Below are 15482 nucleotides of genomic sequence, written 5' to 3' on the forward strand. Positions count from 1 at the left end.
GAGGATTTATAATTAAGGATCTCCCTATAATTTATATATGGTTGTCTTCAGGCCTGTTGGTACTTCTCAAGCTGGGCTTGGCCGTGGATGTCTATTACGCGAGCGAAATCGATCCCGACGCGTTAATGGTCAGCGCATCGCATTTCGGCGACCGCATTGTCCATCTAGGCGACGTGATGGATATAACATGCCAGAAGATCAAGGAAATGACACCGATCGATCTGTTGATCGGTGGATCACCGTGCAACGATTTGAGCCTCGCTAATCCGGCACGACTCGGGCTCCACGGTAAAGCCAATCGTTTCGAGAACGTCATGTTCTGTCGTTGCACTGTGTAACACGCTGGAGGAATGATTAAAGGACTCAAGAAAATTTTGTTCACACTTTTAAAAAATTTTATTTTAAAATTCGAAAGAATAACAAGGTCATCCACTTATCTACATGTATCAGGACCTTTTTCTTAAGCCTTGACATGTCTATATATCTGAACATCTTCAATGTTTATTTTTAAACTACAATGTCTGTAATTACTTCTTTGGTTATTTTCCTACGTGTTGTTCCTAATGCATTCTCTATCCAACAGTCTGATTGCTCTGTATAACATAAATGTTTCTTCGACCTCAGACCCAAAGGGAACCGGTGTTCTCTTCTTCGAATACTGTCGAATCATGAAGCTGGTGAAAAAGCTGAACAACGGACGTCCCCTGTTTTGGATGTACGAAAACGTCGCCTCGATGCCAACCGAGTACAGATTAGAAATGAACAAGTAAGTCGCCAACACGAATCCTTTCGTTTAGAATTCGTTGTCTTCCGAGAATGTTTGTAAATGTGGTCGTATTCCAGACACCTGGGTCAGGAACCAGACGTGATAGACTCGGCGGATTTCTCCCCTCAGCACAGGTTGAGACTTTATTGGCATAATTTGCCAATGGAACCGCACTCGTTGTCGTCGCAGGGTGAGCAGGACGTCCAAGACATACTCACGCCCCACTGTCAGCGATACGCGCTGGTGAAGAAGATCCGAACTGTTACTACAAAAGTTAATTCCCTGAAGCAAGGTATTTCGCATACGGTAGAACCTCTCATATACTGAACCTAAAATTTCCTTGATCAAATAGTCGTACTTAGTCTTACTTGGTTATGTTAACGAAGGTTCTACTGCACTTCCGCTCGATGTGTTAAGCTATGATTTAATTACGCTTAATTTCGCGATGTTAGGTAAATCAGCCTTGAAACCGATTCTGATGAAGGACGAGAGCGACTCGCTGTGGATCACCGAGCTCGAGGAGATATTTGGATTCCCGCGACATTATACTGACGTGAAGAATCTATCAGCGACAAAGCGGCAGAGATTAATAGGAAAATCATGGAGCGTGCAAACTCTGACCGCCATTTTGGGATCACTCTGTCCCTACTTCGAGTGCAATACAGTTAACGAATAGGAACGAAGTTGTTGGACGGATGTTGCATGGAATAGAAGCTTTATTTTAGTTCGAAATGACAAAATAGTGAAACGAGTATTTTTAAAGTTGTTTTTTTTTCTCAATCATTTATATTGTTTATTTTTTTAGTTTTTAATACGATCAAGACAACGAACTCCGTCTTCCGTCTCGTCTCCATTATATGTATGTTTCATTAAGTTTGATACGAATTTGTTTCTTTATTTTCTTTCAAGCGCAGGCAATATTTTACACGCGCGTCAAAAATATCGTACATTTTGTACACTTTCTTCATTCATTATAAAAGCCAAAATAAAATGAAAAATAAAAAATGACATTATAAATGGTTTCCCCCGAAAAATACAACTCGGTATATACAACTCCTACCGATACAAACAATGGTCTTCGAGGTACTCGTTAAGAATTACTTTGAGCTTGCTGGGGTCTCATACGGAAGTATCCTCTACGAGGCTCTCGACTGGTTGGCAAAACGTTATTGCCACCAGTGTAAGGAGCGTTCCTGTGCTGATTTAACTGCAACAATGTAACGGGTACTGGAATGCATCCTGCCAAACAATTCACGTGCTGCATCATGGAAGGTGATAATGGCGTATTTATGTATACTTCCTCTCGTTCCGTGTCAATTCCCCTCACGATTCCTGTTATTACGAAACAATACAAATGAACAACCAAAATGAGCAAGTTAGTATTATCATGTTATTTAATCAACTAATTTTTAATAAGAATGAACGAAACTCACCAAAACCGTAACATGTGCAAAGAGGCAGTCTGGTCAATACTCGCAGACCAGACGTGTATTCGATCTCTCGTGATTCATCTACCCCGTCGATTCCGCACAGAGCTACTATGTTACCGTTCACTACGTTCAAAACATGTGTTGGCGGCGCGGTGGTTCGTGGAAGCGAAATAAACAACGAGGAAAAAGACGTCCTGTAATTAAGAAAATTTAACTATAATTAAGTACGTTGCATTATCGAGTATACATCGAATTTAGCATAAAGAAAACGGAAATACTAACACGTATGGCACAGCTTCGGTAATGCTTAAAGATGCCGTATCGTAACACGACCTAGACAAGTCATACTCGTGTAAATAAAAATAAACATTAGTAAATATAGGTTAGAGTTTGATGTTATTGTGCCTTACATAGAAATTACAGGACTCCGAATAATCTCGCTTAAATAAGAGATCATCACGAGTTCTCGCTGCTGATATGGCTCTAAATTCTGACTCTCATTTCCCGCAGCATTTTTACGTTCAGCCTGAGAACGAACCACACATAACTCATGGTCGCACGGTTGACTACTGTCGACGATATTCGTAGTCCAAGACGCCCGCAAAAGTTCCTACGAAGACGGTTCCTTGATCGACCATTCGTGAATCAATTACGAAAAGGGTAAACGCGGTTATTTACCTGTTTATTCACAACCTGTTTTTTCAAGTAGTCAGGATAGTTATTCTTTGACTTGTCGGACATGATCTGTACCACTAGAAACGGTCGAATCAATTTTATGGTGAACAAAATGATGTCCCATCCGATACCTTGACAGAAACCCATCGTGTTAACGACGATAGGTAAACGCGACAGAATAGGACAACTTAACAATTTGTCCATCAATACTTTAATCCCCTCGATGTATCGCGTTATGCAACGCGACACATTGACATCGCCAATGTACAGCTGGAAAGCTGGGCTACTTAAATGTGTAAAGTTTGGTCCCATTAGTGGTTGCTCTATCAAACTGTAAGATATGCAGCCTGGCGGTGTAGATTCCGTTTGGCCAGGATCTACGTCCACTAGAACCACCATTTTGGAAACAGGTAACAAACTGTTTATCAAGTAACGCGTGGCAGTGGACTTCCCAACGTTTTTTCCACCAGCGATTAAGGTGCACGACCATTCCTTCGCGTGCCAACGATTCAACATTTTCTCGCTAACATCTTGCGTCATGCGTTTGTCGATGACCAATTCTTTGAAAGCAGATCCGTCAACGTAAAGATTCGATTGCAGTATCATCTCGGCTCTCTTTGGATCGGTCCAACCCTGATAGGGCACATTTCTTATTTTTGGAAATAGTTTTAATGGATAAAAAACGTTCAAGAACTTGGTCAATTTATTTTCTAAATTCGTCAAGAGGATGACCGCTGTACCAGGTTGAAGTTTATCTATGTCGTCGACCAATTTGTTCTTCGTGCCTCGAATGATACCTTCAGCGGTAACGGTCGTCCAAATATCTGTCTCGTTATCTGGTGAAAATTTCTGACTGGTTTCGATCGAAACGCTACTGTATCCTTTTGGAGAGTAAATTTCAATTGGTTTGGACTCCCTGGTGATCACGCATCCATAAGCTTCCACCGCTCCGTACAGAACTTTTAAAACTAGTTTACCAGTGAAACAGAATCGAGATTTCTCTGGCATAACGACGACGACTTTGTCTTTTAAAGAATAAAATCGCGGCTGGCACTGATCATCGAGAATACTATTTCTGTTCCTTTTGATAGTTGCAGGTGGAGTTTTCACTTCTAATATACTGCTGTTTCTATTTATAGTATCAAAGTTGCTAAGGCATTTTTCGAATGTGAGAGTCGTTTCACTGGAGTTCCACTCAGAAGCAAAATCATTGAGATTTATATCGTCTGACTGTGTCTTGTTTTTTCGTTGTCTATGATTATTTTTTAATGGTGATGTTCGTCTGGTATCATTCCCTGAACTAGAAGAAATATCGTTTGGATTTACCGATTCCGCGACAATAATACGAGCTTCACTCTTTCTGGAGCCAGTACTTTGTGATTTTGAAAGCTTATAATGGCAATTAGTATTTTCCACTTTTGCTTTTTGGTTCTGTCTAAGTATTTCTGGTATGCTTAGGGACGACAGCGATTCTAAAAGTGTTTCAACTATCACAGGTGAACCTAAGTTTCTTTGATGCTGCGTAATATCATACTGCTTGTGGTCTCTGTCTCTTGCACTTTTGGAGTCATCATTCTGCTCTACAAAAAGGCCCATAGAATCTGAAATTTAAGCAACTTCTTTCCATAACAGTGATCTCTATTTGAACAAAGGTACTATACCATATTTTATCTTCAACCTGCAAATAGCGTACGATGTATACCCCAAAAGATGGTCAACAATAATTTCAAAGGGTCTACTAATAAAGCTTCAATGTTTCTTACGTTGCGTTTTAGTGCTAGATCCTTTAACAATAGTGTACGTGTTTTTCTTCCTTCTGTTTACAAGACGCTCCGAAGCTGGCTGTTTATCATGTAAAGATGCACTTGATGGACCACCCTGAACTCGTTTGGTTTTTGAAGATGAAGAATTCATATTTAAACATTTAAGGACCGACTTCCTCTTTCCCCGAACGAGCCTGTTTTTGTTTTTATACCGGGGTAATCGCCTGAATTAAATATTACACTCGCTTAACAACACTGATAGCACCTTATGATAGAATGTTATCGATATTTCATCGATTTAAGATAAGGTTATCAAGGAACGTGCTAACGTTCAATGGTTACTCACGTTTTGGTTTGTTTTGTACTGCCTTTATAATTTTTTACTTTGGTTTTCCCTGTTTGCGTCATTTTTTGTTATCTTTGTGTTATGTAAACCAAGGTTATGGATTAGGAATGGTTTATACTTTTAAAGGACTATTCGTAGTAAGTTAACCTCGAAATTCATGCGAACGAATACATATTATACAAAGTTTTTAAACACAAATTACACGTGTTTCGTTGGGTTTGAATTTTTTTGTTGAAGCGAAATACACGTAATAAATATGTTTCGTGAGAAGATCAAATAGAGTATAAACATAATTTGTCATGCGACCAAAATTTCATTGGTTCGTTATGTGAACAATTTCTGGACAAGGGACCCAATGTACTTTAGTAAATTATTCTTTATTTCTTATACATGCATAATTAATACGATTCTTCGATTTATAATACCACAATATACCATTTCAATATATTGTTTAAACATTTATCTGCTTTTATATATATATCCTGCTTTATAAGTTCAGTTTGTAAACCTATAATCCCTATTTGCTACAAACTTAACGTAAGCATACTTTCTCTAAAAGTAGCTTTAATTTAAATGAAATAAAACATGTAGAAAATAATAAAATAATAAGAGCATGTGTAAATATGTCGAATTTATTATTATATATCCATATATAATAGTTTAATTAACATATAAGGCTACACCTGCGATTCATGGACACAAAATCAGTATCGCCATCTAGCGGTGAGTATCGAACTAATTTTTCGAAGGTATATATATATATATACATATTATTACATGTATATATGACACCTATTAACCCTCTAATACCTCATATTCCTTATAATTAACTTGAAATAAAATTAAATAATAAGTGTATGAAATAATAAAATGGTTAATGCATGTGTAATAATGTCAAATTTATCATTTTTTTAAATATTTTATTTGATAATGGCTTTAATACCAGTGGCGCCATCGGTGGCGAAACGCTCAAGTTTTTAGTGAAAAAAGTTCTCATAGTTTTTGTAAGATGGCGTCACTGATACCCTTAATCAATTATTCTTTATTTTTCATAAATGCATAGTTAATACAACTCCTTGTTTTCTAATACTACAATATATTAGTTAATTAGTTCAATTTATAATTTTTATGAATAATTTCTTACTGCAGCAATAATTATCGACCCTTTTAGATGGTGGCGTCATCTAGCAGCAGTAGTAGAAACAATTTTTTACTACAAACTCAGGCGTTTTCCTACCGATGGCGCCACTGGTACATATTAATACCGGAACGCGCCCTAAACTTGCCGAGAAAGAGGGCAAATTGGTGGACAGTGCTGTCCTTGTTGTACTTGTGCCTTCTAAAAATGAAGTAAATGACGAAATGCCTCTTTCCAGATCACAATGCAACAGTTTGACGTCAAAGTATTAGTATAGTCCAACAAACAGATCAATGAAATTTTCTCACAAATCAAATAATCGTGTAACTAGAGCTCATCCAGTCGTTGGATGACCCATATGGGAAAAATGAAAACGCAACCTTAATGTAATTTGCGAAGGGAACGATGGAGGCGACTCTTTAGCGACGCATCGCGGCTACTATAGTTACCATCTAATGTTAATAACACGGTGTCACGGTATTGTATTCAACGTTAATAACCACGAAAAATGGAGTTACCAGTTACGTATTGTTTGTGTGGCCGTTCTTACGATTCCGAACAATTTATGATACAATGTGACGTCTGCAAGGAGTGGTATCACGGGGGGTAAGGTTTTGAAAATTTGTCAATTCGATACGTTGATACGAACGCTATGGTTGGATTATGCTTCCCCGAATCGTATACAAACATTCCCTCGGATTCGTTTTTCGAAGAACTTTCAGGCAATTCGAACGTGATCCCATAGTCCCGTTTCTGTAATTCCTTGTTCGCGAATAATATTTGGAAACTAGCTTGCGTAGAAGAGAAAACTGTTTTGTTGATATTAACATAACCTATTCCTAATCCACAAGTACTTGCGTTTTGTTACTCTGATATTTTAATTGATCATGTAGTGATCATAAGTGAATATAAGGATTGAAATAAATACTTACCTGTACACGTACAATAATACATGTCAATATAAGTTTCGTTTTTTTTTTAGATGTGTATCGGTGAAGGAGTATATGTCCATAGATCTTGATAAATATCATTGTCCACGTTGTGAAGCCATGTGTGGGCCTTCACTTAGTGAGTGCTTGAATATATTAATACTATATTATTTGGTATGAATTTGAAATAATGGATTATCATTTTTCAGTGAAAGCAAAGTTGAATTGGCATAGACATGATTATTCGGAATCTGATGCAGACACAAAACCAGTGCAAACTGGTACACCAGTATTTATAAGGGAATTAAAGTCTAGACACTTTCCAAAAGCTGATGAAATAGTTAAACATGTCAGAGGACAACAGTTGACTCTCCAGTATTTACAAACCAATGGATTCGAAAGTCCAATTATTATTGATGGAAAGGATGGGCTTGATATGGTTGTTCCCCCTCCAAATTTCAGTGTTTATGACATAGAAAGTTACATAGGTATGAATAGTATTACAAACACTGCTCATTGTATTGTATGTTAGAAATTCATAAAAAATTAATTTGGTCCTTTCATTGTAGGTGGAGATCGAGATATGGACGTAATCGATGTTACAAGACAAAGTAATATAAGAATGAAATTAAGAGACTTTGTCGAATATTACAACTCCCCTTGCAGGACAAGGGTTCTTAATGTGATTAGTCTTGAATTTTCAAACACTGGGTATATCAATGTTCATTGCCTTGCCACATATTGGCTTTAAATATTTCTAGCAAGTATATGTATAATTTGACAAATAAACGTTGCAGTCTTTCACCAATGGTCGAAGCACCATACATCGCGCGTAAACTCGACTGGGTCAATTCAGTTTGGCCGCGCGATTGGTCCGAGGATAGTGACATAAAACGTCCTGAAGTACAAAAATATTGCCTAATGGGGGTCAAAGACAGTTTCACAGATTTCCATATCGATTTCGGTGGCACATCCGTGTGGTACCATGTGCTGCGTGGAGAAAAAGTATTCTATTTGATCAGGCCCACGTCCGCGAACATGCAGTTGTATCAACACTGGATGTGTAGTTCCACCCAGAGCGAAACTTTTTTTGGCGATCAGGCCGACGCGTGCTACAAGTGTGTTATCAAACAAGGACAAACCATGATGATTCCAACAGGGTGGATACACGCTGTGTTAACTCCGATCGATTCGTTAGTTTTTGGCGGGAACTTTGTACATAGTCTCAACATTCCGATGCAAATACAGTGAGTATGTAAAAACTTGCTGAAAAGGTCGATTCGACTATCATCACTTAATCTCGATACGTTACAGAATATATGAATTAGAAAAAAAAATGAAGACCCCCGCGAAATTTCAGTATCCTGGTTTCGAAACAATCAATTGGTTCGCGGCAAAGAAATTGCTGAAAGAACTGAAAGAATTAAATAACGAGGGAAAGAAATGTCCAGCGTATCTTTTACAGGGGGTCAAAGCATTACTCAGTATTTTGAAACAGTGGAACACAGACAAAGACGTAAGTTCGTTTTTTCCAACGGCTGGAGCCATTGTATTGTAAATTGTATTCCACGGACAGTCCAGAGGTTATTTCTATTTCAGTACAATATGATCAGCAGAGGTCAAATACCAGAAACCATAAGTAGTCAGAAATTATTGAAAGACTTTAGTAAAGAAATACGTCACGCGGAACGATACTTGATATCTCTAAATCCTCCAAAGCCAGAACGAGAGAGTAAGCGTAAGAAAAAGAAACCGTTGAACAAAGACTTCGTGGACTATGACGTTGCCGATAGAATGGCCGATAATCCGTTCAAAACAATGTTGAAAGAAACAAATAAAGTGGAAGCCAAGATTAGCGAATCACTGCCGTCCGGTCGACCACCGTTAAAGTTGACTTTACCAAAGCCCATCATGTATCCGTACGTGAAAACACTAACGCCGAAATTGGAAGAAAAAAGTAGTTCACCTGCTGTTAAGCGAACATCGAAGCCAGGGAAACAGAGTCCAACCGTAATCAGATTTAAGCTCGGCAACAACGAAGTCGTGAGGAGTACGCACGACAATATAAATGTATATAACAATTTAAGTTCGGATCATCCCCTAGGAACATCGAAAGAATTAACGTGGAAGCAAACTTCCATATATGATTTTCACGACGGTAGTAACGAGAGTGATTACGGTCGATTCACGATAGACGAATCACCGAAACGAAAACGAACGCCCAAGGCTAATACTCAAAAGCGATTGAAACACGATTACGATGGGGATGTTGATGTTTTGAGCGACGTGCCGAAAAATGGTATCGAAGAACTATTGAAAGCCTCGGCTTACACTTTAGGAAACGGTGCTCAAAGGTTGGACGTTACGTACGTATACTGATCGTTAAGACGTTTCAAGAAAGAACACCAATTTCATCCGACTATCTCATGTGTTTACGAAGTTATTAACCATTTCTTATGGCGTGTCAGAAAAATCTTAATCTCTGATTATTGCTATGTAAATGCTACGCAAATGAGAATATTCTTTGAAATTAATAAAATTACCCACCTAATACAAAGTTAATTCATTTTAGGTCTACCGTGATTCCACAGTATGGTCAGCCTATGCCACCACCTACCGGGTAAGAATATTAAGAAATAGTACTCTAATGCAAAATATACTCGCTGAAGCATGTTTAACGTTGATTTACTTTTGCATTAGCAACTTTACTTTCCTTTCGTAGTTCTTTACCGTCGTAATAACGTTATGGAAGTGTAATTTGGTTTTCTTAGTGTAGCACTGTTGCGTTTTACGTTTTTGGTGTCCTAGTATTTATAAATTGAAAACGACCAGTTCTGGCAGGGCATCTCCATCGACACGGGAAGCGATCGCGGGGATGTTGTCATTCAGCGAGCAATGCTATTCCACCACGTCGAATAGTCCTTCGAAATCTACGAAAACCACGAAAACGCAGCCCGACGACGACGACGATCAATCAATAGAAAACATTGATAAGGTTCATCAGGACGACGACTTCAGTATGTAAAGACGCAAAAGGATTGTTCCTTTGAATGAATGTAATCAAGTATTAGTTAAGTAGAATGTAATTACTATCGCGTAATTTCGGATGCAGTTTACCCAGCTTTAGACGCGTCGGACGACGAGGACTATATATTTAAATCTAAATCGAAGAGTCAAATAGATGAGGCGTGGAATCCAAAAGCCAGAGTTGGACCACTCTTGCCAAAGACGAATCGTCCAGCTCGGGAAGGTGTGAAGAAAACATCCGTCGAAAAAGGACTCGAAGCAGCCGCAGCGAAACGTGCTAAACAATCGGTAAGCAAACTTCGTTCGATATTTTTCTTTAGATTGAATACGCTGTCCAACGCGAATTTTCTTTTGTAACATCCTTTGGACCATATTTGAAACGAGAACTCTGTAAGGATTACCCAGTGAATGTTGCAAAACAAAATTCGTATTAGGTTGACCCGAAAGTTTCTTTCGCGAGTTGCACTCAATTATTTTATGTGATCGTGTTTATATAAATAGACAATCTAATTTCATAGATATTCATGTTGTAACAGTAATGAAGCAAAATGAATCGTGCACAATTCAGTAATGTAACATAAAACATAAAATATTGTGCATGTATTACTTATTAAGAAAGCGAAAGAAACTTTTGGGACAATCTAATACAAAAGAGTGTTATCGCACTATGTTGTGTTCATTAGTTAAGTATGTGATCAGAGAATAAATTTAATACCATTATGTAACCTAAATCATATTTATTTGAGTTAAAGTTCATAATGCATACGAATAATATAGGTACACCTCCTCGTAACACAACTTAATTCATTTTGATACTGTATACGCCATCTTATGTTCATATTCATCTTGATTTCCATGGTTCTTGCATACTCGTATTGCGTAGGATGATTATCTGGATAACAACACGGATAAGGGCTCCAAGAAGAAATTGGTAGGCATTATTACAGCTTTACCATTCGTTTTTGCCGCGTGCATTTCAAAGACACGAATAATGTCATTTAGTTTTATTGCGATTTCATGATATTGTTGACAGTGGGAGGACCTTATATTTAACGAAATTCATGTTACGTAATTATATTACTGTTCATCTCATTAATATTGTTTGAAAACTACGTGTTATCACTATCGTGTTTTTTTTATTTCGCTATACGATAGTAGTAGTGAAACTAACCCATACTTATTTACGATACGACAGAGTACAACTAAAAGGACATATAATAAAAGAAAACCGAAGTGTCCACCCGTGACTTCAGCAGGTGGTGCATCGACCACATCTTCAGAAAACGCTGTTAAAACAACAACAATAGGATTTGGTTCGATATTGACTAGCCCTAACAGGCTAAAAGACGTTAAAGCAAAACTGGCGGCCCCGGTTCCAGTTGGTAACGTATCTTTGACCCAATTTATTTCTCGAGCATAATTTTGTGTAAGTTTTCCAAGTATCGTAATCGTTGTTGAATTTTTAGAACGAAAACCAAAGAAAGGAATGAAAACAGCTAAACAACGCTTGGGGAAAATTTTAAAGATTCACAAAATGATGCACTAGGTAGTAAACAAATACGCAGCAACAATAAGCTAAACATCACGTCATTTTCTTCATTTGTGTATAAAAACCATATAATAGGTGTACATTACTATGTAAATATACCTTACTCGTTAAGGTAACGTACCTATCTTAAGACTCTAGTTTTACAGATTACGATCGCTTTTTTAAACAAAATATTTATATTTATTATCGTATTATTTAAATTTAAGACGATATTTAGTACGTTTTGATACTTGACTACTTCAGGAAGGCGTTATTTATGTTCTAACGAACAGTTACTGAAGGTTTTTCTAAATGGCACCATTTGATTTTAACAATTCAGTTAATGGTGATTTGAATGAACAAATCTTACGATCAAGAAATGTAAAGAGGCTGTAATGTATTAAATCTCTCTTAATTGACTGTTCAATGGCTATGATCAATTTCGTATGTCACAATAATTACACAACAATTGGCCAAAGGAACTTTTTACCCGATCGTATTTTCATAATTTCGATAATTCATGTTCACTCGTATCACGAGATTAAAAGAAATTATTTTCATTATCATGCACAGTAATGTTTAGATTATAACACATTTTATAATATAGTTTCATTTCTTTCTATTTCCATAAATAACATATGTAACATTCTTTTATATCCATCTATTACATTGTAATTGATCATACAGGAAGGAGGAAAAAAAAACAATGCAAAAATCACACTCACACAATTTCTTTGTTATTACAATACAATGTCGTAATATGCATTGAAACAAACTTTTTCTACTTTATAAGACGCAATCATTAATTTTCAAACGAAAATAATTGTGGGACTGGTATAGTATTGATAATCGTTAGTTTTTATATACTTATCCAACACGCAGCGAGAGTAATATAACTGATTGTTAGATAATTTTTGAACATTATTGTGAAATACGTATTTTTCTTGCAAATAAAGACTCCAAGTATCGATATAATTTTCTAACTCTAAATATGAATGAAATGTTTATCTGTTTCAAATGTTCGCGGTAGATGGAAAGGGTAAGGCGGTTCATACGCATGCGTCAGTTGCGAAGTCGCTAAACCTCATCAGTAACAGTATTCAATGGAACCTCGACTGATGCAGTCGCTCGCGTCAAATTGTTTATTTATCCGTCGTGTTTTCGCGAGTACGTCGTCAATAAATTTTAATCAGTAGTGTCATTCGTGGATTCATCATACACGGAAATAAATTTAAACCTCTATTGTTCGATTTAAATTAAAATTATCTGTGTTCAACCCTTGTGTCAAACTTCCATGTTTTTTTTTTTTTCGAAAGATTGTTTAGAATTCGTCGTGTCATCGATACGTAACATAAGTGCATACGCATAAATGCACACATAGTGCACGGTAATCGTGAAACATTAGAGAATCGATAGGAAAAACAAAATTGTGATGTGTGATAATACCGACTGACATTTTAATTACTCCTTCGCGACCGCGTGGAATATTCAAGAACGCCATCGTGTGTATTTGACGTTTACGAGGTAAGCAAAACATGTACATTTTTTAACATTTACACTTACATAAAAATGCATGATTACCGAAATTTACAGGTTTATTTAAAAAAAAAAAAAAAAAGACTTACCAATTTTCGGTATTCCAAAGTAAAGTGCAGCCACATTTTATGTTACAGTAATTCGAAATTTAGACTTCAATTCTTTCTAACACGTTTGCATCGGAAATACCTTCGTTGATAGAGTATACAAGGGTGGACAAAATATATCGAGGTGGATATTGACTTTCACTTCTGCAGTAATAATGTTTCTATATAGAAGTAAAGCTGCAAGATTTTATTCGTTTCTTTTTCGTATCCAAAGAAATGCCTATTCAATTTAGCTTTTACTCTTAGCAATTACTCTTAAACAATAAAATTGAATATCGAAATTCCATTGCATTCACGTAATTCGACTAACGCGGAAAGGTTTCGAAGGAATTAGCCGCGTATGTAGAAAACTTACTATACCGTTTTGAGTTTAAAATAGAGACGTCAGAACTGTGTGTGCCTTTAGCAGCATGTTTAAAATTAAACTACCCGCGATGATGATTCGAATACGCAAATCACTATCGTGTTTTTACCTTAACTAAATACTATTTGATCAGACTTAACCCTTTATTGCATGACACATGATGCAATCGAGGTTTAAGTGTGCCCGATACGGTAAATATGTATTATCGGATTATAGTGTAGAGGAGTTTCTTCGTGAAAAGCTTATGAATAGAAAATGATTGTACAAAAGCAAGATAGTGCAGTAGTTCGTGTACGTAAATATCGAAGGTTTTTTACCGTTTGTTGGTAATTCATTCCAAGAATAGTGCGAGTGCAGTATAATACATTCTGTACACAGTTCAAGGTGCTTTTTATTATGACTAAAGTTACGCATAATCAGCAATACTTAACCGCCTTATCACGAGAAACTTTGTTTAATTTTAAGTGTACGAAATTGTACACTGAGTAATATCTTTAACCTTTTAACTGCTCAATTAATCAATAGTAGGAAATAAATATTCATAAAATACAAAAAGTATATGCTCTTATTATTATCTTTATAATTGCTACACTGTGTTAATTTCATAATGGGCTATGCCCGTATATATTGAAATAAATAAATAAATCTTTAATTTGAGTTTCTAAAATAATATCGCTACCGGTGCTCGCTTATAACGCTGTAATTAAAAGGTTGAGACAACCGCCAACTATTTCGATACATATACGTATACGTACATTTTCAGCATACACGATTTCGTAAATTTATCATCATGCAATGTCCGGACAAAGTCATCGAATTGGTATGTCTGCTGTATCGTAACTGCTTCGAGTTGGTTTGAAGCAATAACGATGTACATAGATGTGTAAGGAGAAAACTAAAATACAATGACGAGGATAAAGTGTTTCTCTCAAAATTTATATAAAGTTACATAACAATATTATTGCAGAAATTATTACCGAGCAAGGTATTTTAAAAATAGACTTTCCTCGGTTTTAAACCAGGAAGCTTGTTAACAGTTTTATCAAGCTTCAGTTTATCAGTTTGTACGGAAAATTACACTGATATGAAAATCATGTTTTCTTAGCTTATTACAAAAAAATTCGTCTCTTCCGGTTTTTTCGTTGAATTATGGAAACTTGGGATAGGTGTGTTACTAACTAATATTAAAAACTTAACATAGAAACATCTTGCAACGAACAATCGATCGTGTCTCGAAAATCGTTCGATGTTATTCAAGGTTAAGGTTAGCCTCGATTAAGCTTAAAATCTCGTGTTATATTTTTAATTTACGATGCATGAGAGTTATCTGGTAACGCTGCTGAACAAAGGTGTATCAGATAGGGGAAATGTGATCTTTGAACAGCACCGTTTATGCACAGGTGTGATTATAGTTAAACAACATCAGATTCTCAACAATTTAGTAAGCGCAATGTTTGAAACTATCCATTAATGTAAACAAAAACGTTCCATCGTATTTCCCCATATAAAACGATTCTCTGATGTCGAATATAAACATAATCTCTAGTTGGAGCAACCGTAAACAAGAGATGGGCAAAATTTGTATTAAGATAAACATTTCAAATAACAAATAAAAGACACAGTTACTTTTATGCATTTACGATGAATATGAATCTGAAAAATATATACCAAATAGAAATCGTTAATAAATCACTACACTATGTCTTCATTTGTTATCTACTACTTCAATAAAATTTTGCTCACCTCTGATGTAAATGCACAACCCAACTCTGGGACAAGACACTGATGAACAAAGGTGTATCAGATAGGGGAAATGTGATCTTTGAACAGCACCGTTTATGCACAGGTGTGATTATAGTTAAACGACATCAGA

General features: G+C 36.4%; 3 protein-coding genes and 1 long non-coding RNA gene across 14 annotated transcripts in view; 2 read left to right on the forward strand and 2 right to left on the reverse strand.

The window, feature by feature from the left end:
- The window catches only part of LOC128887437 (uncharacterized), a 143217-nt gene extending 141775 nt beyond the window's left edge, over nucleotides 1-1442 (forward strand). For all 5 annotated transcript variants that reach the window (XM_054143290.1, XM_054143288.1, XM_054143289.1 and 2 more), the window contains 4 exons: nucleotides 52-288; nucleotides 625-766; nucleotides 844-1058; nucleotides 1219-1442. In XM_054143290.1, the coding sequence (XP_053999265.1) occupies nucleotides 52-288; nucleotides 625-766; nucleotides 844-1058; nucleotides 1219-1442 (818 nt within the window). The remainder of the gene's footprint in view (nucleotides 1-51; nucleotides 289-624; nucleotides 767-843; nucleotides 1059-1218) is intronic.
- A 7-nt stretch (nucleotides 1443-1449) lies between these two features.
- Nucleotides 1450-5573, reverse strand: LOC128887446 (polynucleotide 5'-hydroxyl-kinase NOL9). The gene is made up of 7 exons (XM_054143307.1): nucleotides 4981-5573; nucleotides 4635-4858; nucleotides 2875-4472; nucleotides 2607-2806; nucleotides 2479-2529; nucleotides 2200-2390; nucleotides 1450-2098 (listed from the first exon to the last, which is right to left on the reverse strand). Exons 1-7 carry the CDS (start codon nucleotides 5040-5042, stop codon nucleotides 1857-1859), a joined length of 2568 nt encoding a protein of 855 aa, XP_053999282.1. The 5' UTR covers nucleotides 5043-5573; the 3' UTR covers nucleotides 1450-1856.
- Nucleotides 5574-6379: 806 nt separating this feature from the next.
- Nucleotides 6380-15482, forward strand: part of LOC128887444 (trehalase-like) — a 57204-nt gene continuing 48101 nt past the window's right edge. For 2 of the 6 annotated variants that reach the window (XR_008460038.1, XR_008460039.1), the window contains exons 1-13: nucleotides 6380-6724; nucleotides 7101-7186; nucleotides 7257-7535; nucleotides 7617-7758; nucleotides 7845-8294; nucleotides 8362-8563; nucleotides 8647-9413; nucleotides 9620-9667; nucleotides 9880-10064; nucleotides 10160-10362; nucleotides 10958-11005; nucleotides 11270-11456; nucleotides 11541-13126. The gene's annotated coding sequence lies outside the window, so the exon portion shown is untranslated. Of the gene's footprint in view, nucleotides 6725-7100; nucleotides 7187-7256; nucleotides 7536-7616; nucleotides 7759-7844; nucleotides 8295-8361; nucleotides 8564-8646; nucleotides 9414-9619; nucleotides 9668-9879; nucleotides 10065-10159; nucleotides 10363-10957; nucleotides 11006-11269; nucleotides 11457-11540; nucleotides 13127-15482 lie in introns of those variants that run through there. The other 4 variants (XM_054143301.1, XM_054143306.1, XR_008460040.1 and 1 more) reach the window with 3 other exon arrangements.
- Nucleotides 10373-15482, reverse strand: part of LOC128887453 (uncharacterized) — a 5686-nt gene continuing 576 nt past the window's right edge. The window contains exons 1-3 of one of the 2 annotated variants that reach the window (XR_008460045.1): nucleotides 15353-15437; nucleotides 13228-15262; nucleotides 10373-11116 (exon numbers count right to left, since the gene is read on the reverse strand). This is a non-coding gene — a long non-coding RNA (uncharacterized LOC128887453). Of the gene's footprint in view, nucleotides 11117-13227; nucleotides 15263-15352; nucleotides 15438-15482 lie in introns of those variants that run through there. The other variant, XR_008460044.1, reaches the window with a different exon arrangement.

The sequence above is a fragment of the Hylaeus anthracinus genome, unplaced genomic scaffold (genome assembly GCF_026225885.1).
Source record: "Hylaeus anthracinus isolate JK02 unplaced genomic scaffold, UHH_iyHylAnth1.0_haploid 11989, whole genome shotgun sequence".
Taxonomy (NCBI): domain Eukaryota; kingdom Metazoa; phylum Arthropoda; class Insecta; order Hymenoptera; family Colletidae; genus Hylaeus; species Hylaeus anthracinus.